The sequence below is a fragment of the Neopsephotus bourkii genome, unplaced genomic scaffold (genome assembly GCF_033783945.1).
Source record: "Neopsephotus bourkii isolate Nb327-2 ecotype Australia unplaced genomic scaffold, CSIRO-AGI_Nbou_v1 NB_1250, whole genome shotgun sequence".
Taxonomy (NCBI): domain Eukaryota; kingdom Metazoa; phylum Chordata; class Aves; order Psittaciformes; family Psittacidae; genus Neopsephotus; species Neopsephotus bourkii.
Window position 1 is genome coordinate 4,809,404 of NW_026901735.1, and position 27,968 is coordinate 4,837,371.

Sequence of the window (27,968 nt, forward strand, 5' to 3'; positions counted from 1 at the left end):
AGCACTGTGTTGGCCAATTCTTGCCAAACAACACATTCCGAGACTATAGTATAGCACAAATCCCCCCTGAAACCTGTGACTAATGCCTCTGTATAAAACATGTCTTTAAAGTAAACCAAGCCTTTAAAAATAAACCCACATATTTGCAGAAATGCTACATTTGTGAAACATTTCAGCAGCAAAGAAGCTAAATTAAATAGCTGCTCAATGCAAACTGTTGGCCTTACTCCAAATAAATCTACTTTAGAAGCCAGATTATACTTTTCTTACACCTTGTCTGGTTTCCTGCTGCAAACTGGAACTATGGAATCCCCCTGTTGTGATGCCATTTCAGATTAGAGCAGTATAAGATGAAAGATTTAGATGCAACATGTAAAAGCACATAGAAATAATGCACATCTTACGTTACACCAGGGTGAAGATTGTATTTCTTCTTTCCAAATCGCGTCTGCTGCGCAAAGAAATCATAACGCTCTGATTTCTTCCACATGTAATAAAATGCTACACACTCACCAACTGATCGTGTTCGTACCTAGGAAATAGGTGCCATGCAAGTTTGGGTGAATTTCAAGATCTTTTTTTTTTTTTTTTTGCCAAAAAGCTACCATTTAAATCAAAAGGTGTGAAATTCAAAGTCAATGCTTCTTTACACAACGAGGAAAGAGTGGAAACTATTGACTCAAAATTCCAGAGGCCCAGAAATGGAGATGTAAAGTTTAATAGCATTTTGGAGGATAATGAAGATATCCTGAGGTGCTGCAAGCAACAGCTTCAGGAGCAATATTCAAGCCTCTTTCAGCAGTCCACTCAAGATCCAAGTTAAAGACCCTAGGGATGATGTATGCACAGCAGGATTTTTGTACTTCCCTGAACTTTGGGATCACAGGCACAGTTATAAAGGATTCTGGACTTTGAGAAACCGATTTGGACATATATGTAGGAAAAACAGAAGAAGTAAATAATTTGTGAAGGAAATTGAGGGTAAGATTTCATTCATTATTGCACTGCTTTAAATAAAATGCGAGAACTATGCTTAAAATCAGTTTTACCTTATTTGCCTGAATCACATGAAAATCCTTGCCATAGACTTTCAGCCCTTGTTCAAAGTTCCTGCATTCTTCTTCTGTCCAAACAGATAATTCTTCTAGAGGAAGAAAATGCAATAAATAAAACACTTAACCAAAAAGCATATGGTCAATAGAAGAAAATTTCAGTGACAGTTTCTTATACCATCTGCTGACTCAAGGAGAGCCACCTCCAGAAACTTCACTTACTGGTACCAAAATGAAACTCTCCCTTCTAGTGAGTAGGTGGGCAATTTGTCTGCCTTCAACAGCTTGTCAGCAGGGACTGTTATAAACCTCAGCCCTGCCACATGGGGAAAATAATGAGGCAGCAGAAAAGAAGAAGAAGGGGGTTGAAACCTGCTCTCACCATTCCGCCTCTACAGCCATAGGAAGCAGGTATCCCTCAAGCCAGGACACAGCACAAAGGAGTTCATGCTGTGGACTCAGACTGATTGCTGGTAGTTGGAAGAAGCAGGAGGAAAGGAATGAAGAGTGAGATCTTCTTTAGTGCTGGGAAGAGCCAGCAATGACAGGCTGCTAAATCCAGGCAGGTAGTATAGGAAACTGTGTTGCTCACACTATTGGATGGGAAAACTTGGTCCCACTGAAGCCAGAATGAACCCCTAATAACTTTCAGCTACACTTCTAAGAACTTAATATAATTTGGCCTTATTGATTGCTAAGGTCAAGAATAAATAAGGTTTAAAATAGTGGGAGAACAAACTAATCTTCTCTATTTGATCATTCTTGTCTTGTGATTTGCACAGGTTTGAAAGCAGAATCAACAGATCAATGTGCAAGGAAAATAACTTGTGTCTTCTCTTAGTTTCTTGTTCCTTTGAGTGTAAGGATCAATACCAAACCAGGAAATGCTGAAGGCTCCCAAAGCATCTTTAAGACCAGGGTCTTTCTATTGTTACACTTTGTTAAACAAAAGGTTTAGATGCTCGTTCTTCTTTATTTAGAATTGTGCATTATTTCATTTTCTATTACATGGTTGTTCCATTAACTTTGAAGAATGAAAAGGTCTAGAAGAACAAAGAAGAAATGTGCCCAAGGAACGCACAATTCAGTTCCTAAGAAGTTGTTTTAAATTTTAGCCTGTTATTAAAGTCACAGATATAAACCCAAGCTCTATTGGCAGGAAGCGAATTTACAAACCCGCTTTGAGCAGGTACCTGCTCATACTACATCTGCTGATTTCAATCTCCCAGAGAGTAATAAAAGATTCACTGAAGATGGCATTTAAATGGGCACTGGTATATATGGCTTACAAGCAGTCAAGCTCTAATAAAACTTCTCAGCCTGCTGACAGCAACACCTATCAACAAATAAAACCAGAGTCTAGCAATATAAGCTTAATTCTCAGTGTACACCCACCTCTGGCTGCTTTGACGTTAAATCTCAGCCTTCGTAATGATTCTTCGGTATCAAAATTGCACTTAACCAGCTCATACAATGCCTGGAAAGATGAAAAGACACACATTTAACATTCCAGATACCACTCCATTTACATTGTGCCACAGAAGCATACTTAGTAAATCACTAATACTTATTAAGAATAAACTCTTTGAATGAATGAAATATAATTTAAAACAGCACAAAGACGTATTTTGCCTGTTTCAATTCCCGAATCTCTCATTACTTAACCAAGAATATATTCAGGCAAAGGATTTTAACATTTTTACCCACTGCATACACTTGGAAAATTTATGGTTTCTTTGTATGAAGAAAACAGTAAGTATGCATTCATAGAGCTTTAAAAAGATTTATAACTGAAAGAAGCCATACATACACAATTATTTATAGCTAAAATAATGCACTGATGCATAAGGCAACATTAAGCCAAAGTTAACAGTTTAATATTTATGGAGAGGTAAAAAACCCATCACATTTCCATTTCCACAAGGAATAATAAAGCTGTTTCAAACACAGTTTTAGTTCTTGGGAGTGAAATAAAAAAAAAGGGATAATTCATTCTGTGATATTAAACTACAAATCCTCATTATTCTCATATACCTGCTCATTGTCTTTAATATGTGATCCTTCAGGAATTGCATCCAGGCCTTTCTCATCACCCGTACGCCTCGATGCCTCATTTAGGAACTCGATCACTTTATCTTCTGGCAAGAAGTCAGGATTCCAGAGCAGCTGGTCATCATTTTCATACACTGAATTAATCACAGGGGAAACACAAGCAAGTTAGAACAGTATGGAAGTGTATTCTCTTATAATGCTAGTGATTATGAAACCTTGGAAGACCATTAGAGCACCAACACTGATCCAGAACACACATAAGGACAGGTAAAAGGGAGTGTCAGGAATGCTGTGATCCAAGTGACTAGGATACTATACCCTAAACTGTCTTCAAATCTCTGGCATAATCCATGCTCTAGTTCCTAGGAACCATTTATGATACTCCACTTCCCTGTCCTTCTCCTGCAACCCGGAAGTAGCAGCACTATCTGACACAGTTCTGAATAATCCATCCATCCATCCATCCATCCATCCATCCATCCATCCATCATGCCTTTTCCTTAGGCAGCACAGTTTTACTGCTGGCAGCCAAGAGGCATGGAAAACTGTTTCAGAAACTAATCATACCTGTTTTCTTGCAAGACTAGTGGGATCAGTCATATAAAACCAAAAAGCACGACACCAAAAATGACGCTAAAGAGAGTGACAGGTGTCTGGACCACTAAGTATCAAAGGCTCGGCTAACATGGCTGGCAAAGCCAGCAACAAGGTCCACTGCTTCTCCAGGGAAAATGGCTCCATCCAGATTCCAGACATTCTGAAGTCAAGCAGCTCCTGAAAAGAAACTTTGCTAAGACCTTCCTACTACTTCCAAAAGATACTTTCTAAACCAGAATCAGATCACTGAGTTTTAATATTACCAAATCTCTGCTGTTCTGTCAGACCAGGGAAGCCACAATAAACAGAAATTAACTGGAGAAACACGGCCAAATGATGTATCCTTGCAATTCTCTTCCATTTTTAGTTCTAAAGAGCCTGCAAGCTTTGCAGGATTAAAATACAAGTACAGCTAAATCAAAGCAAATTCAGGTTATAAAACAACTAGAATCAGGAACCTTGCTTGTGGCCCAGTCTTCAGTGAAAGATAACCTTACAAAAAGTAACTTTCACATAGATACTATCAGCTTGGTAAGCACCTCTGACAAAAGGAAGGTGGGAAAATCATGGTCACCATGGAAAGGGAAGACACAGCAGCATTCTGTGAAGGTGGAAAGGTCAGAGTGGTGGCTAGACACTACTTGACAAGAAGTATTTTTAACAGGAAAACAGACTACAGATAAAAACCCAAAGCTGGTAAGGAGAATTATGAAGCGTCTTGCAAAGAAGACAGTTTCATTTCATGAACAACCCACTCTTTGGCACCAGCTCCCAACAATTTTCTGGGAGCTTTTTGCTTCAAAGGCATCAGTCCTCCTCTGATGTTTGGTTGCTCATTCAAGAAAAAGATTCCAGGTATCTCAGGGTTCAAACTCCAGGGGAAACAACAATTCTTTTCAGGAGGTAACTGATAATCAGTTCTAAGGCTCCCTTAATGATGAAGCTACATGGCACGGTGATGCTTATGAATGACACCAGTCGGTAAGTCTCAAAGCAACTTTGAGACTGGCAGTTTTCAGAGCTATCCTCTGATTTTTCAAGCCCAAGCCTTCTGAAAACTTGTATTTGAACTCCATAGATTTACCATAACCTGCATTTGTTTAGTAGCAGCTAATTTGGTCTCCAGACATACTTCTCAGAGAGCCAGTTCACTGTAATTAGCCCAGTGAAGATCCCATGGTCGTGCTTTCCTCGCACCAGCATGCCAGAACACATTCTGAAAAGCAGTGTGGTTATTCCTCAGAGTTCCAGCATTTTTGTGCTGTTGCTTACAGGACTGGATATGTAAGGACTAACCACCTTGGGAATTTTACTGTCTGAATTTCCCCTTCATTAGCGAACAACTAAGATGTACATGAAAGACATACTCTCAGACATTTATTTTCCAACTTTTTAAGCTCCATTATTAATATTCCAGTTGGAGTCCTGTCAAAGATTACATCCAAAGCACAGCAGAAAGGAAAGAAGTGTCTGAAGATATAAATATATATATATGTGGTATATAAAAGTGGAAGAGCCCTAGTATGATTAGTAAATATATAACTTTTCCCCTCAGTGGTTTTGCCCATGACGTAGGTTCTTTGTTCTGCAAAGAGCAGTGTGCAAGCCTATGAAAACTGGTTTATATGGGTTCCTGCAATGCTCAAAGCAGCTATATCTTTTTTATTGTTGAAGGCCAGAAGCCATTTAGAGCTGAGTAAGTACCAGGAAAAGCAGGTGACCAGTAAAGCATAATTTACTGCATTTAGGCAAACAACATAGTTTGAGCTCTATTTTCAGACAAAAGCAGGAAAGCTTGTAAATAGCAACTTCTTCACAGCTAAAAGGCAGGTGTTTGCTAATCTGTATATTCAATGGAAGCTCCTGACTTCTTGCATGGCTTTAAATTCCATTCCCTTCAACCTCTCTGGCTCTCCAGAGCTGACAGAATCCTGCTCTAAATCAACAGCAGGAGTGATGCTCTTCCTACTCAGTTTTTAGCTGAATCAGTCTATAGTGTAGCTACTGCAGCCTGGCACCTGGAGCAAGACAACTACTACTACCCGAGTATATACTCACATACCAGGAAGGCACTGAGTTTTCTGCTGGTTAAAGAACTAACTTATATAAACCTACAAAAGAAGAAGTCTCAAACTGACCCGAGTGTAAAGAAATTCTTACTAATGGGCTGAATAAGGAGGGAAATTTGCTTCTTTTATGCTCACAGCTGGGTTTAAACTGGGTCTCCCCTTCCTGACTTGATTATATTGACAGCATACTGCCAAACACTCTGGTTGTGAGGGGGGAAATGTTGGCAAAAAACCCAGAAGTAGAACAAAAGGTTCTTTAATACTGATTGAAGAGTTATAAAATGTGAAGATCAAAGCTGCTGGTACCATTTTGCCTCTTTTAATGCGTTAATCCAATTCCAGCAATGCAGTTTCTTAACTATCTATTTTGTTTTCCATAAACTAGGTGAAGTGGTTAACTGTAAGCTATATAAGAAAGCTTGTGTACATTACCAGATTAGAATGTAAGGGTTCAATAAGCAACAGGCCAACAATATAATCTTTCCTTTCCCCATCCATGACTCAAGCTTTGATGGTGAAGTACAGGATGAACTATAGCTTGAGATGATGGCTCTATTTTCCACCTGAGCAAACCCTCTCATTTTGCAAGACACATAACATCAATCAAGTCTTTTATTTCCTCCCATTAGGAAATTATCTTAATGGTAATAATGCTAACTCTCACCTTTCTCATTCTCTTTGTATTTGCATGTGCCAGCTGGAATTTCAGCTTGAAACATCGAGCCCACCATGATTTCCTGTTTGGAAACAACAGAAACAAGCAGTTAAGCACAATAGCTGTGATATTTTGTTAGCAAACAAGAGAATCATCACATCTTTTTTTATCCCTTCAAACTTCCATTGTTCAAAATCTAAAACCACAGTTAACAGGCACTATGTGGAAATGGAATTTTTGACTTTTTGGGAGGTCTCTAACACTTCTTACTGTCAAAACTCTGATATTTATGGGGAAAAAACTGGAGAGGATTTGGGTGATCTATAGAGCTCAGAGTTACTAGGTAACCGATCAAATTATTATTCATGAAATACAGACATTTTTTCACAGCCCATAGTATTTACCTTTTTCCAGTCTTCTGAGGGAATATAATCTTCATCTTCTTCAGATTCCTCTTCTATTTCACTGTCTACAAGAAATAGTTCAACCATTAACACAAAAACGAGCTGTGATAGAGCTCGGGCACACCAACAGCAGCCTCCCCCCATGTGGGCTGAGAGAGGGGCCTGGAAGGTCAGAGTCAGCTCTTGAGAGTACCCCAGCAAGGGTGACAGGAGAACACACCCCAGCCCCTCATCCCACAGCCTACAGCCACACGCAGCCCTGCTCAGATTCAGTGCCACCTCATCTAACACCATGCAAGTGCAATTGGCAGCTTTAGTGACAATGATGATGCTTCACTATTGATAACTTTGGAGAATGACCCACAGTAAGCTCACAATTAGAATGGATTCAGATACAAAATGGGTGCTGAAAAGTTAAGGCACAAATGAACCTATCAATAAATTTTACTACTAAATAAGTAGTAGTAAAACACAAAGAAGGAGCTGTTGGAATGAGTGCAGAGGAGGCCATGGAGATGCTGCGAGGGCTGGAGCAGCTCTGCTCTGGAGCCAGGCTGAGAGAGCTGGGCTGGGGCAGCCTGGAGAAGAGAAGGCTCCTGAAGGGGAGACCTGAGAGCAGCTCCAGTGCCTAAAGGGGCTGCAGGAAAGCTGGAGAGGGGCTTGGGACAAGGGCCTGTAGGGACAGGCCAAGGGGAATGGCTTGAACCTGCCCGAGGGGAGACTGAGCTGAGCTCTTAGGCAGAAGCTCTTCCCTGTGAGGGTGCTGAGGCGCTGGCACAGGGTGCCCAGAGAAGCTGTGGCTGCCCCATCCCTGGCAGTGTTCAAGGCCAGGTTGGACACAGGGGCTTGGAGCAAGCTGCTCCAGTGGAAGGGGTCCCTGCCCGTGGCAGGGGTTGGAACTGGATGTCACTTCAACTCAAAACCATTCTGTGGTTCTATGAACCATCATTTACTGTGCTTGAACCCTATGTTTGCAGGATGATAAACTGCACTGTTACAACAATCAGAGCAGTACAGTGGAAGGATTCACATTGTCTGAGAACCTGCTTTTTTCAAAACTGTAGAAATCTAAATTTTTCCATAGATTTAGTCTTTCAAGAAGAGACCCTCCTTTCACAGAGTCCCATATCTGCAGAGATTTAGCATTCAGCAACAAATAGGGCTTTTTTTTCCCTGTTATTTTGAGTATAAAACAATAAAGAGCAGTGTTATGAAGGAGATTACACACGGGTTTATGGGTACCAACAGGTGTATTTCCGAACCAGAATCCCACATCAACTAGAGCTGTTCTTAAGCCAAGGTCAATCCCAGTGAGATGACTCTGCTTAGAGCTGAACTTTACATACTTGTATCAAAATATTTACATCGACGAGGGCGAATTATCTCCTGTGGATCTTGAGAAGCAACAGATGGTGCTGGGTCGTCATTAGATGACTGTGTCTCATCCTCCTGCCCTGATGAATCTTTTATGGTCTCCTCCTTAAGTACAGCAAAATGAACAGGAGATCAGTTATTCCTTGTGACAGACACTGTTTTGAAAGTATTTTCACCAAAATGGCCTATGTATCAACCCCAAATATCTGTTAGGTGACTTGAAGGGACTGCGTAGATTGTGGCCTGTCCAGACTGAGCCACAACAGAAGTGTAAACACATTGTATTCTTTATTGACCAGGATTTTAAGCAGATCAATTTAAACCACTCAGACTCCAACCTCTGTATCAGAAATGTGAACCACCATTAAATATCACCCCTAGCTTTTTAAATCAGGCAAGCAAATCCTTGTGGGTTTCATTTAACTTGAAATTCTACTTTGGTCTTTAAACCTTTCCTTATGAATTTTCAGTAAAAAGAGGAGGAATTGTTAACTGGTTCTAGTTTTTGCAATCAAATGGAAATGTTACTTTCTATAAATATTAATGGCAATTTTGTGGTTCAGCCCCACAGAAACAACGTTTCAGTAGACCCAACTATGTACATGGAGTCATTAAAAGAGGAAAATCAGAATCAGGTTCTTTATTAGAAGATAAATCACAACAGCTATGGGAATTATTACAACTAAGGAAAATTAAAATGATAAAGGTTAAAATATATTAATGTTTTCTATTTCAATGCATGTTGTCAGTATCTTTTCTGTGGTTTATGTCTATGCTGTAAGCACTCACACTCGCTAGTTCTAGCACAGAAGCACTGGGCACGGCATGTGTTTATGTCTACCTTTACCAGCAGCCAGAGTATTATCACATGTACAGCTTAAAGCAGCTTAAAAATAGAAAACAGCTAAGTGCAGTATAGCCAAATAAGCTGTAGAAAGATGAGCACTTGCAGAGAAAGCCTGAATGATTTATAAAACCATTCCACCCCCGCAGATGTATTTTACTGCTTCTCTGCTAAGAGCACAGAAGGATTTCAGAGCTCTCATTCTTCTACCCTGAGGCAAACAACCACCACAGCTTAGGGGCTCTCTCTCTGCCCAGTCCTCCCCACCACCTTCATTCCAACCCTATCCAAACTGGGGCAGAACTGGGGAACACACACGGACAACCCCTGTGTCAGGTCTGCAACTGGGCTAAACCAGGGGCTGTGTTTGCTGGGCTAGATTTCAAACTGTTGCTGCTGATGAGAGGAATGTGCTTGCTTCTGCAGCACAACACAAAGGGTTAGTGCCTGATAGAGGGAGGAAGATGACTCTTTTTGCTGCTCGGAGAAGGCGAGACACTTGAGATTTTACCTACTGAAGAGCAGATAGGCAGTACCTTAAATTAACTGGTAACAGAACTGGAGAACTACAGAGGAAGGAGGTCATGGGAACAAAGAAGCTGGAAGTTGTGTCAGGAAGTGATGAAGAAACAAGGACATAAGAAGAAAGTGAGTCTCCAGGAAAACCACCATGCACAACAGCATGCCCAGAGGAGCTGTGGCTGCCCCATCCCTGGCAGTGCTCAAGGCCAGGTTGGACACAGGGGCTTGGAGCAAGCTGCTCCAGTGGAAGGGGTCCCTGCCTGTGGCAGGGGTTGGAGCTGGAGGAGCTTTAAGCTCCCTTCCAACACCCAAACCGTTCCATGATTCCACAATTTTCATTTTGCATACTTCATGTTATGCACGTTTCTCGCCTTCTCCGTCTTCTTGAAACTTTCCTGATGTAACAGAACTAAGAATCTTCCTTCTTTTTGAACTCCTCAACCCACACAAACGGCAATCTTTTACAGCATCTGTCAAGGGAGTTTGCAAATCCTAAGAACCTCATTTTCTGAATCAGATGTATCATCCCTCATCTCTGTGTCACATTCCAGAGATTCTGTAATGGGTAACATAAAAAAGAAACAAACCAACACAGCCTTTTAAAAGCCAGCTTAGATAATGCAACTACCATTAGTGCCTGAGCTTTTTTGTTGCTGACAATACAAAGGGGTTTGTATTTTAATGGATCTCAGGATGCAGCTCTGAATGCCACCAGTAATGGAGAAGTTAGAGCTGTGCCCATGACAGGATTGTTGCAAATACATACAACAGGAGGAAGGTCTAAAATCAGAGCATTTCTTTTCAGAGCACACAGAAAAGGCTTTTAAAGAAGCTAAGTTCAAACCTATACATTTGGCAAAGATACTTGAAGCAGTATCCTCAGTTAACAATTTAAGTACAACCAAGGCTGCCAGGCTGAAAAATACAATTTCAAATGCTAACGAGAGGAAACTTGCAGCAACCTCCAGTGCTCTGAGACACTTTTAATTCAGTTCCACAAGGTCAGGTTCAGTAGAACAGCTTTTCATCTTGAAACAAGTATTCAGCCATCTACTAAGGTGTCTTCAGGCACTTAAACCTTCAGGTTTGAAGTCTTACTGTTCCTGAGGGACAATTACAATCCCCTCTTACACGATGCTGCAGGTATACATGTACTTTAATTTGCCTTTGCAACAGTTTGGAATGATACAGATGAAATTACTGCAGCCTTTCAATATCTTAAGGGACCTGTATGAAACCTGGAGAGGGGCTTGGGACAAGGGCCTGTAGGGACAGGACAAGAGGAATGGCTTGAACCTGCCTGAGGGGAGACTGAGCTGAGCTCTTAGGCAGAAGCTCTTCCCTGTGAGGGTGCTGAGGCACTGGCACAGGGTGCCCAGAGAAGCTGTGGCTGCCCCATCCCTGGCAGTGCTCAAGGCCAGGTTGGACACAGGGGCTTGGAGCAAGCTGCTCCAGTGGAAGGGGTCCCTGCCTGTGGCAGGGGTTGGAACTGGATGAGCTTTAAGGTCCCTTCCAACACAAACCAGGCTGGGATTCTAGGATTCAAGTCTCTGGGCCTCTTCTAGATTATTCTGGGTGGGAAGAGGATGGCAGGAGCAGTGGATTTTCTGGATCTGCTCCCCACTGATCCAAAGCACCCTGTGAGGGTCCCTGCCCCAGCACAGCCAACAGCTTTCCCACATCCAAAGTGTTTTGACCCTGGGGTGGGTTGAGTGAGGCTGTGGCCCTGCCAAGTGCACTGGTGGGAGATAAAACCTTCTTGTTGGGAATTCTGTGATTCCATGAAGTTAAGAGCAATGAAGAGAGATACAGACAGTTAATCAAGAATGAACATTAGAATTCAGCACACAAAGCATCTGAAATCAACTACATTACAGATTACTTCTGCCATGATCTGGCATCCTGAGGTGTTGTCCAGTACAGAATGGTTGTAGAAAATCAGGTTCAAATGAACGTAAACCCTTACTTTGTTTTCACCACTACAGCCACTGTTGTCATCATTATCAACATCATCATCATCTTCTCCTTCCTCCTCTTCCTCTTCCTCATCTTCATCATCATCATCTTCTTGGAGTGGAACGGTACCGTCGTAGCCGTAACGGCTCAGTAACTCCTGGATTGGCATGTCGCTTTCCTGGTAAAGAGCCAAACAAAGTTCAAGGTTTTAATAGGAATAGTTCACATCCCACATCAGCTCTACAGCTTCAAGGTACGCACTTTGATGTTAACACAGCAAAGCAGCTAGTTGATGATCACCTGCATCAAGAATGGCCACTCCAAAGTGAATGGACAGTGAAAACATGAAGTTTTGGCTCCTAAGAAAAATGTGTTTTCTTATGCACGGTTTTTCTTTCAAATCCTTTACAAATTCACTCAGACATCACATACCAACAATCTCTCTGAGGGGCCATAAAGCTCATTAAAAGGGCACCAAAGGGCTGTATGCCCCATCCTTCCCTTGGTACTTGTCTACTACTATTCTACCAAAGCACAAGCACTGCAATGTGGCAGGTTACATCTGGTTACACCGTATCCCCTTCAGTACATGGAACAAACATACTCTTTCTTGGGATATATATTGTTTTCCCCTAAACTGCCTGAAAAAAAAGTAGTATTTAGTACATATTTATAGGAGAAACAGGTAAAATGTGTGTCAGCAGCAACTGTTTCACAGAGACAAGATACTGACAGTTTCGGCAGGCAGGACCTTGTTCTAGTGCATGGCAGTGATTTTTGCAGTGTCTCCAAGAATTCAGCAAAACAAGGACCAGAACTTGCAGTATCTGCCTTGAACATGGAATTACATCTTTCTTTGGTGAGTTTTGCTACAGGGACAATTCCACAGAGTTCTTCAACCCTGGCTTTGAAAACAAAACTGCACCAAAAATGCACCTCTTTACCCTGTACCTCTCCTCATTCTGGGCAAAACTAGGAACTGAGGGGTTAGATGGGGGCGAGGGTTCACTTTATACTTAGGATCACCTGAGATCCAGGCAAAGACAGTAGCAATGTTTACAGATTCCTACACATTGTAAGTCAGTTGTCTACAAAACTACCCACAGATGAAGCAAATCTGCTAAAATAGGTACACTATTAAAAGCCTTTATCCTTCGAATGCTGGTCCTCTCTGCCACTGCAAATAATACAGCTGGTTCTCAAACTCAGTGGCTCCCAAACTGTTATCAATTGCATTCACTTTATTAATATAAATCATTCATTGCCATGTTTGCAAATTACTTAATCCCTTTTAATACCTTCATCCCCAGCCCTCAGGGGCAGTATGTGGCAGCCCTAAGGAGACCTTTCAGCGCAGAAACTTTCAGAGGACATTTCAACATGATCTCTCTCACAAGATCAAATCTTCTGTTTGCTATTTAGAGCTGTCTGCCTGCTCTAAGTATTTCCTCTTAGTATGCAATGTGCATCTTGGCTGATAATCAGATTTTGTTAGTTACTGTCTGGCCTTAGGGAATTCCTGTCCTAAGGCCTTCACTCAACAACACAGCTCTAGTTTCTGGAAATGTAATAACAATACCAATGACAAAAGGCATGTGTAGTTAGTTCTGCTGTGTAAGAGTACAAGTAACACGGGTCAGGAGTACTCACTCTGTATTTTATTTTACTTCAAAGAACTAAGCCATTCTGCTACTCATTGGTCTACTCTTTGGTTAAGCTATAGACACAGTAGATGCAGACCATGTGCACCTGAATGTCCTCACGTTCCTTCTTGAATTATTGGTCCCTATCATATCTAACTGTTAGAAATGGGGAACTATGCAACAGGCTTATTACTCACTACATGTCACGTAGGAAAGTGGTCTTGCACTAACAACATTTTTCTTAGATAGAGCCTCCTAACTTCAAATAGACCATTACAACACAAAATGCTCCAAGGGCCAGAAACTCTCCAAGATAAATACAAATTGTGATTTCTGTATTGCTTCAGGAGACTGCAAAAAGAGAAAAGGCTGAATAAGGAACAAGGATTATCAAAGACATAGGAATTTCTTACGTGGAAGGTGCTTAATAACAAGAAATGAATTCTAACGGATGTGTCTGGAGTAGAGGTGAGAGGACTGGTATAATGGAGAAGTGTGTCATAAGCAAATACAAATGACTTTTCTAATGGAAGAGCAGCCACTGAAATGGACATAGAACAGGCTGAAAACCCAAACATGTTTCTCACTAAATGAACTGTGCAACACTGCACATCCCTCTTGGACACTATGGTTACAGAGACTAAAAATCGAATAGATAAATCCACAGGAAGAGGAAAAATAAGACTAATGGGCATTACAGACATAGAGACAACATCTTTTTCATATGTGCCTGAACTATTTCCTGCTAGAGGCTGGAAGAATGAAACAGTGGGCTCCCATGTATGGTTCTTTCATTTAAAGACAAGAGATGCTGGTGCATAATCCTACGAAAGCTAAAAGCCCTCCCTCAAAAGGGGGACCCCAAAAAGAGAAACCAAAGGATTATATGGAACAGATGGGAAAAGGGAGGAAAAAAAAGGCTTACAAATCTGTAAGTAACAGAGGGAGGCACCATGCACAGCGCCCTGGCAATGCTCACCCCATCCTAGGGGCACCCAGGGAGCCACACAGCACCCTGTAGTGCTCTGCCCATAGACAGGGCAGCACAAAGGTGAAGAACCTGGCCTCACACTCATCAAATCCTTCACGTCATGCTACCTCCAGCTTAGCTGAGAGCAGGAGGAAATCAAGTCTGCAGCTTGCTGGGGCCTGGTCATTTATTATGTCTGAGATGGACTGTGAATGCAGTTTCCTACTACCAAAATCATGCTGCCAAGTTTCCATGTGCTTTGGGAAATTGCAGCATCAGCATATGCCCAGGACACTGAGAGATGTGCCTCATCCCAGCACGCATTCTCTGGAGCTGCTGAAGGAACACTGGTTAGCCAGGATGCTGGTCACACCTGCTGTAGCTGCTACTACATACAGAAACAGTATTACTTGAGTACATGTCTGGATACAGAATCCTAGAATGGTTTGTGTTGGAAGGGACCTTAAAGCTCACCCAGTTCCAACCCCTGCCACGGGCAGGGACCCCTTCCACTGGAGCAGCTTGCTCCAAGCCCCTGTGTCCAACCTGGCCTTGAGCACTGCCAGGGATGGGGCAGCCACAGCTTCTCTGGGCACCCTGTGCCAGCGCCTCAGCACCCTCACAGGGAAGAGCTTCTGCCTAAGAGCTCAGCTCAGTCTCCCCTTGGGCAGGTTCAAGCCATACGATCGAGGTTAGCTGCAGCACCACCTCACAGACAGCTTTCCTGCCCATGAGAAATTCCATTCAAGAACTATCACTGCAAACCACAAGTTCCAATACTTCTGACTCACCAGAGCTCACCCAGTAAGAGAAAAGATCTTTACCCTCAGAGGAACGTGTAATTCTTATGAGAGTCAGGAGTGAAATCACCAAGGTTCAAAAATGCTTTTGCAAAACCTGACTGCCACCTCGCCTCTGAAGGAGCTGAACTAGTAAATCAGGAACATTCACAGCCCGGGGGGAATCTGAAATAATACATGTAAATGTTATTGGGGGGGAAAGAAAAAGACAGGATAGCACTTGTCTTGACAACAGTCTGAGATTGAGACTGCCTACCATCCATGACAAAAATATCCCATACAAAAGTGAGCACTGATGTGCAGCCTGCCAGCTATCCCACAAGCAGAGGAAACCACAGGTCTCTAGCAAGATTCTTCACTAGAAACTCTTCCCTGTGAGGGTGCTGAGGCGCTGGCACAGGGTGCCCAGAGAAGCTGTGGCTGCCCCATCCCTGGCAGTGCTCAAGGCCAGGTTGGACACAGGGGCTTGGAGCAAGCTGCTCCAGTGGAAGGGGTCCCTGCCCGTGGCAGGGGATGAACCTTAAGGGCCTTTCCAACACAAACCGGTCTGGGATTCTAGGATTCTGTAAGATCCTATGGGCATGGAAGCATCTGAACCTCAGTGAAAGCCCTACCTGCAACACACACACAAAGTGACCACAAGATACTCTGCTAGTCCGTAAGAGCATCCTGCAGGGAAGAGCAGCACAGGAGCAATGTGAATCTGCTGTACCACTGCTCACTGTCTTGATCTCATGAGAAATGACATGTGAAGGAATAATACACTTGAACAAGGATACGAGGGAATAAACTGATAGCTGAAATACAGTTATAAAAGACGCACTGTAATGTGGTGATAGAATTACATAACAGATGTTGACCCTTCACAAAATATGAGAGGGAAAACATGCCATAGGTATGGAGCTCCATTCCTCAATTAATCTAAATGAAGCATATTTAGGTCCACAAACTATTTATTTATCTTTATGTTTACCATTTAATATCAAACCAAGTTACCAAAAAGAAATTATTGCTTACATGTGAAATGTACTAAATTAAAGTCATACTGACATAATCATTTACACTGAACAGATTTATACATCAAATATGCATCTAAGAATCATTGATGATCCTAGGTTCAGGAAGCCTTTTCAGCCAATGAGGCCACAGACAGTATCTAAATTACTTTGTACTTATAATGAGCCTAGTTTGTAATTTAAATATATTATTTCTGCCTGAGAAGTGATTTAAGACAATACATAAGTCACCCTAAAATGCCAAATAAATCTTATATGCAATTATTTCAGGAGACACGTGTTTTAAGATTTATTTCTCACTACTGATCATAGTTCATAGTGAGAAACAGATCAGGAGTTCTGATCTTAGGTCTGATGACAACTTTTTGCTTTGAGCCAATCATTGCATCTCTATCTCCATTTCCTCTACCTTAAAAAGGAAGACACCCCTTTATGCTCCACTAAAGTACTATACAAATGTTTGTATAAATATGCAAAAGAAATGTAAGATTAGGAGATTTTTTATAAATCAACATCTATCTGCACTAATCAAGTGCATTAGAAAATAATACTGGAATATAGTTTAGTGAGAGCATGCTTTAACCTATATTATTAGCTCTAAAATGCAAATCCTATAGCAGCACATATATGCAAAAAGAAACCAAACAAGCACAGCATTATATATTATTAAGTATTTAGGTACCAGTTTCCTTTTCCCACCTTTTGAGACCCTCACATTTAGTTCAGCTGCTTTCCCCCATCAGTGTTATTTACCTATTAGTGATTTTGGGGTGTTTTGTTCTTTTTTAAAAAAAATCCCAAATATAAGGAGAAAAAACCTGCGTATGTTTTGTGTGAGGCTCTGGGCTGTGGTTATGTTTTACGACTATTTAAGGCTACCTACCCTGTTAAGATCCTCTATTTCAGAACTGAAGTTTGTTTCTCCTTCCATCATTTCCTCCTCTTCTAATGTCCGTTCATCATCAAAGTCATGCACCAGCATATCAGCTGATGGATCAAATTCATGGTCATCAGATGTTGCTGAACCTCCTGATAGAAAACATTTTAAAGAATGTTTTTAGTTAGATCATGGCCTCACAGAGTTTAAGGTTTTTATTTTGGTGACATTTTAATACTTAAATTATACTCAGAAATTAAAATATCCTCAAAATCCCTCCATCGTTTAACTCAGGGAAAGCCAATCTTGTTATTCAGAGGACAGTAAAAGCTGCCCTTTGAGTGGTAGATCATGGGACAAAGAAGCAGGAGATGCTGTTTAACAGCCAGATCTCAAAGTCCTGTATATCTGGACATCAGGTCCCTAGTTAAATGCTTGTAAAACATTCAAGTTCTGAAGGCTTAATTCTAAATCATCATAAACCTGCCTGAATCAAGAGTTCTAGTGGGAGCAAAAACACTCATAAAATATAAACTCAGGGCAGTTGTTTCCTTTACACTTTGGAAGCTTTCTTGTTTTGCAGTTACAAAGACAGTCTAATGACTTTTCCAGACTTTAAGCTTCAAGTAAGCTTCAGAGTTATGCAGATTTTATTTATGATGCAGAATCCTTAGTTATTTCCCCCATGCCTTGTTTTTTCATGGCTCTTTGTAGAGAAGTCTGGTTAGATTTTGTGACAATGAGAACTAAATGGATGGATGAATGGTTTGGCAGATGTAATTTAGCAATACCTGATTTCTAATTCCAACCCTGCTAACATTTTTCCACTTGTCTCCATAGACAACTTCAATTCCATTTTCCAAAGCTTGTACAGCTTGCATGTGAAGGGTACAAGAGGGAGGGCTTGCCTATAAGGGTTAATAATACTCTGAAGTGTTAAAAGCAACTGATTGCTTCTCTGCAAGAAGAAGAGCTCAAGGGACAAGGGCAGTCCAGCTGAAGTAACTACGGGAAAGCTTTTCCACAGTAGGATGCCAAAAAGCTTGGAAATAAATAACACTAAGTACAGTGGGACCAAAGTGGACAGAAAAAAGCTTCCAGTTAGTCATAATTTACACTTAGGCTGACTACTGGATAGTGACTACTGAAACCAGTACTGCCACCAACCTATCCATCAAGTGGTATCCTTAGATTACTAATAGCAAGAGACCAGCAAACCTCATTTTTAAAGGGTGCTTAGAAGTTTAGGAACCATTAAAAGTACCTACCTGGGCTTGAAGACTCAACAGAAGGCTAAAAAAGAAAACATAGGAAATGATTAGTTCCAGGTTGAACCTGTACAATTGCAATCCAATAATTCATCTGATACAATGCAAGTCACAGCAAGTGATGTATTCACAAATAAAGCACCACAAACAGGCGGAAGCAATCTGAGGTAAAGAGTAGCCATTTCATCCTGTATGTATCAATACTGCTGCATGATTTCAGCAACAATAACTGGAAGAAATGCCCTTTTTGTGATGCAATAGTTGAGTTGAAGGTATAAAATAAAGCAAACCAATTCATACTGAAAGCAGTGTTACAGTTCCACAGTCAGCTTTAGTGTGGCATAAATCAGTGCTGGGGCCAGAGGGGGCAATGCTACTTTCTCTCCATCTCTGCTCATTTTCAGTTCTCCCTTTATGCCAGCACAAAACTGGAGACTAACAGTAGTGATAGTTTAGTTTTTAACAGATCCAGCTTTGATTTAATGCCATGTATTAAATCCCCTTTTCCACAGCCAAGGTATATGCCAGATTACACTGACTGGAAGCACGGTTTAAGAGAAATCATTCTTCCTATTTGAAACTGCACGTTATACGATACACAAATTCCCTGTTCTATTTAAATGAAGGTGCACACTTAACAGGTAATTACAAATTACAATGAGAATTCCTCATAGAACAAAAGGAAAAAGCCATTTAATCTTGTGCTTAAAAACCCAGCTGTGAGAAAAACAGAATAACGTGACTTTGTAAGCAAGACTTTCTTCCCAAGTACCTTTTAACACAAATTAATATGATCACAGACTACAAAACAAACGTGTATCTTTTAAATACAGGGGAAAAAAGAGACTTTTACAACAATTTCTATGTAACAGAGACACCCTTTGGCCTACCACACTGGGTAACTTCACGTTTATAATGAGAACAAACGTCGCCTTCCATGGAATCCTGCTTTCCTTGGCTTCTGACTTTGACAGCCTGCAGCCTCCTGGGCTGAGATTTGCATGTCAGACATGCAACCCTCATTTGTTTTGAAAATGCAAGCAAATGGCGCAGCTATTTTCAGGAACAGCCCCAGTGAAGTGGGTTTGTCAAAGCTGGAAGATGGATTTTGGCTTCGGAGAGCTGCAGTAGCCCTTTTCCCTGCCACCTCCTGCAAACTGAGATACTGTTTGGTATCGCAGTTAAATCTTAAGCAATAATAATACACAATATGTGATGCTGTCTTCATGGAAAAATGCCTGGGTTTGGCCAGGGAATAATTGGGAAAGCTTCAATTTGCAGATTCATGTACTTTTGTGCATGTGTAATACTCTGGCTTGATTGTACTCCTACTAGAACTGCAGGAGCTGTACACCCTGAAGCACATGCAAAATTAAAACAAGATACTATGTTAGAAAATGGGAAATTCATACTCAAGTAAAACCTTGTGCTATTACTCCAAGATTTTCCTTCTCCTTGACTTCATCTCACGAGGCACAAGCTGCTTCCACCCACAACAGCCGGCCTAGATGTGTAATGAAGCAAAAACTAGAAGTTAAAAAACTCTCTGTAATTATAAAGTTCTTTTCTATTAGCATCTCTACAAGGTGAGAAAAAATACACCTCCTTAGGAATCACTGACCAAAAGTCACTTACATGTCTGCCTATACTGAGTAAGAGTTTACAGCGCACAAGTCCCTCATCAATAACTGTAGTGATAGGACAAGGGGGAACAGGGGAAGTTCAAGTTAGATCTTAAGCAGAAGCTCTTCCCCTGAGGTGCTGGCACAGGGCGCCCAGAGAAGCTGTGGCTGCCCCATCCCTGGCAGTGCTCAAGGCCAGGTTGGACACAGGGGCTTGGAGCAAGCTGCTCCAGTGGAAGGGGTCCCTGCCCGTGGCAGGGGATGGAGCTGGATGAGCTTTAAGCTCCTTTCCAACCCAAACCAGGCTGGGATTCTATGATGAGACAGTATTTGGATGCAAACTATGCTGAGGCTACTGTACTAGGTCAGTTCCATGTTAAAAGGGGACCCTGGGATTCCAGGAATACCAGATAGGGTAGCACTTCTGCGGAAAAGGGAGCGCTCACTCCACTGTGAATTAAGGACAGCAGGAGTTCAAGTAGACAGCATCTAGCATGGTGCAACAGCAGCAGTTCTGCCCTCATGGGGGAAAAGCCAAACCCAACCCCCAAGGCACATCTTGGCTTCCAGACACTGTTAAGGATCTGCCAACAGCCAGAAAGACTTGGAGGAGCCCTCCTGGACCATGAGCCTTGTGTAAAGGGGAACAAGTAACTCCCCACCTCGATTAAGAAAAGCAGGTTGGAGTCTTCAACAAGCAGAACAGGGTCTGCTCTCAACTCTGCCCTGCAGCAGGGCAGCATCCTTTGGATTCAGATATACCTTGTATGGGTTTAGGAGCATGGATTTTTACATGATCTGTGTAGAAATATATAAATGTTGGAGCCTGTTGTTTCAGTCCCACTTGAGGCTCCTATCACCCTTTACAAGTTTTCAGGATGGCAAAGGTACCATTCCCATCTCCAAAGACAAGGATACAGAGACAGCCTCAGCCAAGTGATGGAGCAAACATGAATGAGGACAAGGAGGTGATGGGAGCAGTCAGCATGGATTTACAAAAGGGAATTCATGCCTGACCAGCCCAAATGTCTTCCTTCATGAGAAGACTGGCATGGTGGGTGAAGGGAGCACAGGGGATGCTGCTTGTCTTCACTACAGCAAGGCTTTCCATGCCATCTCCCATCCCACCCTCACAAACTGATAAAGTAAGCCTGGACAAGCAGGGATGTGGGTGGAAAACTGTCTGAAAGGCCCAGCTCCAAGGGCTGAGGGACTGGGTCCTCTGACAAAGGAGAGGCTCAGAGAGCCAGGGCTCTTCCTGGAAAAGAGATGGCTCAGGAGCATCTGACCCCCTGTCCAGTATCTGATGGAGGGCTGTACAGGAGACTGAGCCCATCTCTTCCCAATGGCATCCAGCGATGACTCAACGGGCACAAACTGGAATACATTTAAACATAAGGAAAAGCTTTTCTCTCTCTGAGAGAGATGAAACATGGGAACACGCTGCCCCAAGACACTGTGGTCTCTGCACTGAAGGCATTCAAAACCAGACTGGCAATGGTCCTGAGCAACCTACTTGAGCTGTCCCAGCTCTGAGCAATGGATTGGTCTTGACTATCTCAAGGTATCTCCAGCTTCAACAACTCTGTATCTAAACACTCCAGTACACACCACAATGGAGCCTACTGCACTGAAGCACTTTCCTGTTCAGAGTACACACTAAACCACAGTGGGGCAAAACCCAATCTCATACAAGTCACTTTAAGAAACAAAGTTCAGCTTTCAGTACTCTGCAATAGTATGGAGAAGGCACAGGAGCTCAGGCAAGCACACAGCCTGGCCTATAGGCTAAAGTAGTGCAAAAGCAGTCTCCTCTTTATCAGCTTCAACAGCGTTGCTAAAACACTGCAGTGCCAATGGAGCTCAGCACGACCCCCAGGACTCCTGAACAAGTCCAAGTACATAACCAGTACAATCTCAGCCTATAGAAGGGACAAATACAACCCCCAAGCAGATAATGTTCAAAACCCAATCACCTCCAGAAACATTAAGTCCATTTCAAGCTACCTCCCAGAATTCATCTATCTTTTGGGACGTTCTAGCTCATTCTTCACCACAGACTCCACAGCCAGCTTTCAGAACAGCCTCTGGGTCTCTATTCTTTTCTCCTAAGCTTTACCTACCCTAACTACCTAGTCTGTGGATTACCATCTCTGCCTTTCATGTTTCTAGTCCAAGTGATGCAACGTCCATCATCCTCTGCCTTCTATTCCTAGCTAGATGCAGTGTTACATTACATCTCATCTATATTAATGGCCAGCTGCTGCCAAAAGTAGTATGTGACCTCTCCCTACCACTCCATGCGCTTCTGCTGCTTGTGCCAGGTCCAGCAATGAGGAAGCTGCAGCATGTGCTGGGTCAGCAAACCAATCTCAGAGAAAACTAACCCTACTTTCTCACCCTATGAGTGAGCCAAAGGGCTTCAGCATGGGCCTCTGCAGTCCCTGCAAACAGCCCAGAGCACAAGTCTGGAGCTGTGGCAGGAGACCAGGAGTAACCCTTTCAGTGACCATCTGCTGCATCCTATGATTAAACAGTTGAGACAATTCCTGCAACAGCCCATTATTCAGCCCTGTTTCCTTGCTCCAAGTGATCATGACTCTGGACAGGGCAGGACAGATGGCTTTGAGGGCATTTTCTTATGAGAATTCCCTGGCAGTCATTAAAGATCATATGGCTACGTTGGTGCCATCAGATCTTAAGTCCTAAGCTATGGTGTGTCAGGATAACAGGAATTCCTGTGAAAAGGATACCCCTTGCACTTCAATGGCTTTTCATTTGCTGCTGCAGCAATTCATAGAGAAGTACAAAGCATTGTGTTTTGGCTCAAGGACACTCATGGGAACAAAGAGCTGCTACCTACAGAATGGTATCCAAGGCCCAGGACAGAAAAACTATGGGATACTTACAATACCCAGGCTGACACAATCTGATTGTTCTATGCATTTGATTCTATTCTCAGAAAAGATAACAGTGGCCATTTGTTGTGGGTTGAAAAGAATGAAAAATCATTCATTAACTCTGAATTCATGGAAAAACTCAAGGGACTGATGGAATCCTACTGCACGGCCACACCACTGAGCACATTATTAATGCTCCAGGTGAACAACAGGAAGGAAATGCCAGTTCTAAGATAGGAAGAATATAAACCTGATGGTAAAGAGAAAAAGACAAGACACTGAGCAGAAACACAGCAGACTTGGGTGACACTAAAAGCATATGTCACTGGTTTTATTCCATGTGTATTTTGAGGAGTCTCAGGAAAGACATGCAGAGTAGGTGTTTTCAAAAGGTCAGCAACCAAGATCATGTCCGACACATTCTCCAGTGTGTGGATACAGGAATAGATGGGACTGAAGTCTGTCAGTTTTCTTCAGACACCTTTGGACTGTCAAGGGATGAACCCAGCAGACATCTGAAGTGTTACTCCAACAACAAAAACTCACTGGGCTTTTGGATGCCTTTATTACTGTGTTTTGTGATGGAAGCTATATGGTAAAAGTAAAGCTGGGCTGGCATCATTACAGGTTTATTTAATGCAAACAGTTTCGGAGACATCACTTTTGCACAGTGTATTTTTGAACCCACTGCTTCAGAACAGGGGTGGGCTTCCAGGCAATGCCATTTCCACATGCTGGCAGGAGATATTCCTGTTTATTCATAGCTTCATAGCTGCTGGGACTGGAATGGGATAATCCAAAACATGAAGGCTATGGAAGCAATGCACTGAGTTTTCTCTCTTTACATTTCACCTATATCAGGCAAAGAAGCACCTGAACTGTCAGGACATGATACAGCTTCCCTCCTACCCACAAAACTACTCCTGTATTTGCCAACATCGCTTATGCTGTTTAATATAATCAATTCATAATGAAACATCTTTAACAGTATCTGCAGCCTCTCCAAGACAAATATAACTGAGTAAATTTGAACAGGATGGATCTTTAATAGCTCTTTAAGTGTTACAGAGAACAGCTTGAAACTAAAATTGAATATTGCCTACACTGAAAGCAATAAACCTGCCAAATTCATCAAGCAGACACTCAGGTCTTTTGAACTCTGCTACAGGAACATATCAAACTTTACTTCTGGGTTGCAATGCCTTGTTTTAGCCACAGAAAACTCGCAATAACCTCACAAGTATTCATGTATGTGGTGTCAGCATCACTAAAGCTCCATTTCACTAAGCAGACTAAATGTAAATCACTGATCTGCAAGTGGTAGTATGCATTCTGCTCTTAACAACTCACATTTATCCCCCAAAATGCAGACATACAGTTACATGAATACTATTCAAAGAGTGAAGTTTTGAATACAGATGGTTCAGGCACTAACCCTGCACTTCAAACTTAGAACAGGAGTCCTCAGCTAAAAGAAGGGTGTCTAAAATCCCCACCTGAGTAAGCGGCAGCCATTGAACAGCGTCTCCAGTGAGCAAAACTAAATGTTGTTCTGGAGAAAATGTCCAGTTAAAATGGGGGAAAACACCCTTTTCTCAAGAGGGCACATGTCCCTCCTCATAGGCTGCGTGGAGACCTCATAGCAGCCTTCCAGTGTCTGAAGGGGGCCTACAGGGATGGTGGGGAGGGGCTCTTCATTAGGGACTGTAGTGATAGGACAAGGGGTAATGGGTTAAAACTGAAACAGGGGAAGTTTAGATTGGATATAAGGAGGAAATTCTTTCCTGTGAGGGTGGTGAGGCAGTGGAATGGGTTGCCCAGGGAGGCTGTGAATGCTGCATCCCTGGCAGTGTTTGAGGCCAGGTTGGACGAGGCCTTGGGTGATCTGGTTTAGTGTGAGGTGTCCCTGCCCATGGCAGGGGGATTGGAACTGGATGATCTTAAGGTCCTTTCCTAACTATTCTATGATCCTATAAAGAGGGATTGCAGTGCAAAGCTCACAGCTCCAGCCTGTCCCTCTCTCCTCATGCTGCATCAGCAACATACTGAAGCACGGAAAAAACACTGATACCCCTCATTGAACAGTTTCATATGTGAACACTTCTACAGCCAAAACCTAAAGGGATATTTAAGCCCTCTGCTCATGAAATGGAAGCCTTTCTATACACGGAATTTTTACTTGATTTTAGTTTGGTTGCTGAAGGAGGAAATTCACGTAGAAGACAAAGATCAAGTGCAATGTTTCAACTCAAACATGTCCACCTAAGCCTTGAAACTACCACAGCATAGGTGCCCTGGCTTGACCATTCCCTTCCTACACTTGATTCCACTTAAGAGTTTAGAGAGACAACTTTGACCCCCATGAGCCTCTTTGCTTGGAGGTTTTGAAGACCGGACTAAAGACAGCCCCAAGCAAGGTGGTCAGACCTCAGAGCAGACCCTGCTGTGAGCAAAGGTTGGACCAGAGACCCCTGAGGTCCCTTCCAACCCAACTTATCTCATCATCCCAAGGTCTGAGATTTGCAGGTAGCCCTGAAAAGCTACTTATTTGCTCACGTCCCTCTCCCTGCCTGCTGCTTCTGAGAGCAACACTAGGTAAAGGTTTGGTTTCTTATGGAGAGGCTGCCCATCAAAGTGCCTGACTGTAAGAGCTACAGGTGGGGTTTTAATGCAGCTGGGTCAGTCCTGTATCACTCTACCTGCATCTCTGCACCATGAAAAGACTGGAAAAGGGAAGCAGACGATGCACAGTGTTGCACAGGGGACAGTGTTCATGAGGATCTTCCAGACATTTGGTTTGCCAACATGGCTCCGTACATCTGCAGTGGGAAGGACGCAAACTGCAGTCTTTCTAAGTCACTGTACCACCTGAGGGCATTTTTCATATTGTAAATACTAGTCAAAAGCCCTAAACAGAAAGGGATTTCAACTGCAACTCTAACAAGAGCAGCGGCTGGTGCTTTAAAGGACTAAAACCAAGCTTGGATTCAGGGGAACACAGCAGGATGTCAGGTGATGACTCTCCCTGGGGGGATTTACCTGCTATCTGCTTCACACTCCTGTCAGAGGTTATCACACCACAGCAGGAGCAACAAAGTGAAGGTGCAAGCAAAGAGAATCTGCATGAACTTACAGGTTTCCAAAGGGTGATGCTGTCATGCTTTGCTTTCTGCCACACTTACTGTAGAAGAAGTAGCTTCCAGCAAGAGTAAATAGCACCTTGAAAGTCCAGGAGGGAAAACACAGCAGGACAGACAGATGGCAATGACATAAAACTGGCAGGGAAGCTTCCAATCACCCTTTTGATCTCTGAACTAAAGGGAGTCATTACCTCACAGCACAACCTCTGCAAGAGGTACTGAAGGGAAGTCTTAAAATCATCCCAGACTGGTCTGGGTTGGAAGGGACCTTAAAGCTCCTCCAGCTCCAACCCCTGCTACGGGCAGGGACCCCTTCCACTGGAGCAGCTTGCTCCAAGCCCCTGTGTCCAACCTGGCCTTAAGCACTGCCAGGGATGGGGCAGCCACAGCTTCTCTAGGCACCCTGTGCCAGCGCCTCAGCACCCTCACAGGGAAGAGCTTCTGCCTAAGAGCTCAGCTCAGTCTCCCCTCGGGCAGATGTAGCCACATTTTTCAGGGTTCTAAGTCAAGAGACAGCACATTTTAGGGTGGTAAAAGCAGCTTCTATCCAATGGCTCATGACCATGCTGCTGTTGAATCATCTGTTGGAATCCCATGCTAATATATTTACAATAAAGTGAAACTGATTCTCATTCTCCTTTGAGCAAATGACTAGAACCAGGAACCATCAACTATATCCCAAGGAAGTCCTCCCTGCTCCAAAACCAACATGCATTACTTGAAGGACTGAGGACTTGCACTGGAGCTGAGAGAGCTGGGCTGGGTCAGCCTGGAGAAGAGATGGCCCCTGAAGGAGAGACCTGAGAGCAGCTCCAGTGCCTAAAGGGGCTGCAGGAAAGCTGGAGAGGGGCTTGGGACAAGGGCCTGTAGGGACAGGCCAAGGGGAATGGCTTGAACCTGCCCGAGGGGAGACTGAGCTGAGCTCTTAGGCAGAAGCTCTTCCCTGTGAGGGTGCTGAGGCTGGCACAGGGTGCCCAGAGAAGCTGTGGCTGCCCCATCCCTGGCAGTGCTCAAGGCCAGGGTGGACACAGGGGCTTGGAGCAAGCTGCTCCAGAGGAAGGGGTCCCTGCCTGTGGCAGGGGTTGGAGCTGGGTGAGCTTTAACGTCCCTTCCAACCCAAACCAGTCTGGGATGCTATGATGATCAGCAAAACAGGATGGAGGAAGCTGCAGCTCAAGGGGGATGTCTTGGTTGACAGGACATTTTGCTCACTACAACTTGAGCAAGAGAACTTCCATTTTCTAGGAGTATTATGAAACACAACCACAGTTACTCAGAATGTCATCTGTCTTATCTGAAGAGCACACTTCAACTGGACATTTTCTAACTCTTTATTGTTCATTTCCATCACAAAATACAGCATCAGCCTCAAATTCTTACAATAGTCTGAAATCCCTCCCTAGAAAGTTTGGAAGTCTCTGGAGTGATCACATCCCACTGTAAGATTTCAGATGAAACCAGACACACTCATATGCCAAGCAGCGCAAGAACACATCCTTATACACAATTTATGACATGACTGGATTAGCAGTGAAATATTAATACAGACTGAGGCCTCTGGCCAGGAACAGGCTCCAAAAGAAACTGAACTTTGCAACAATTCCACTGCCTACCTTAAATCCCTCTGCTGCGTTTGAAGGAACTCTACACCCCAAGCAGTAAGCTCACAAGCATCAATATTCTATCACACACCAAGAGAGTCCACAAAACTCTTCTATTATAACAGACAAAACCCAACTCTTATCCAAGATCAGAAACGCAGAATGCTAAATGCCGTTGTTTTCCCTTCAAAAGCTTGCCAGGAAACCTGAGGGAACACAATCAATAGATTATAACCAACGACTTTGGAGTTTATACTCTTACCAAGGAAGTGAGAAAAGTGGATTCCCCAATTTGCATTAGGTTCACAGATACCTCCGTGAAATATTGAACACAAACTGCTCCAAAATGAGACAAAGCAAAGTTAAAGCTAAGATCAAATGAGTTAAAAATACTTGTGCTCAACAGGGTGGCCTGATGTGAATCACCAATTTCAATCAGGGTTTAGAGCAGTCAGAAGGAATCCTTGATTTCATCTATTTTGACTTCATTTTGTACCCAGGTGTTAAAAGCTGTCCTCCCTCACTGCTAAAACGTATCAGTTTGCAACCCATTAGTGATGGCATTTACTTCACTACTGCTTCAAGCCTATTCCATAGATATGCATA

At 42.9% G+C, this 27,968-nt stretch overlaps 1 protein-coding gene across 3 annotated transcripts in view; it reads right to left on the reverse strand.

The window, feature by feature from the left end:
• MIER1 (MIER1 transcriptional regulator) overlaps positions 1 to 27,968 on the reverse strand; it is a 37,441-nt gene that overhangs the window by 3,175 nt on the left and 6,298 nt on the right. For all 3 annotated transcript variants that reach the window (XM_061364893.1, XM_061364892.1, XM_061364891.1), the window contains 10 exons: positions 18,100 to 18,124; positions 16,838 to 16,983; positions 11,536 to 11,703; positions 8,176 to 8,308; positions 6,830 to 6,894; positions 6,435 to 6,507; positions 3,087 to 3,238; positions 2,448 to 2,529; positions 1,050 to 1,144; positions 405 to 532 (listed from right to left, as the gene is read on the reverse strand). In XM_061364893.1, coding sequence (XP_061220877.1) covers positions 405 to 532; positions 1,050 to 1,144; positions 2,448 to 2,529; positions 3,087 to 3,238; positions 6,435 to 6,507; positions 6,830 to 6,894; positions 8,176 to 8,308; positions 11,536 to 11,703; positions 16,838 to 16,936 — 995 coding nt within the window. In that variant the 5' untranslated portion in view covers positions 16,937 to 16,983; positions 18,100 to 18,124. The remainder of the gene's footprint in view (positions 1 to 404; positions 533 to 1,049; positions 1,145 to 2,447; positions 2,530 to 3,086; positions 3,239 to 6,434; positions 6,508 to 6,829; positions 6,895 to 8,175; positions 8,309 to 11,535; positions 11,704 to 16,837; positions 16,984 to 18,099; positions 18,125 to 27,968) is intronic.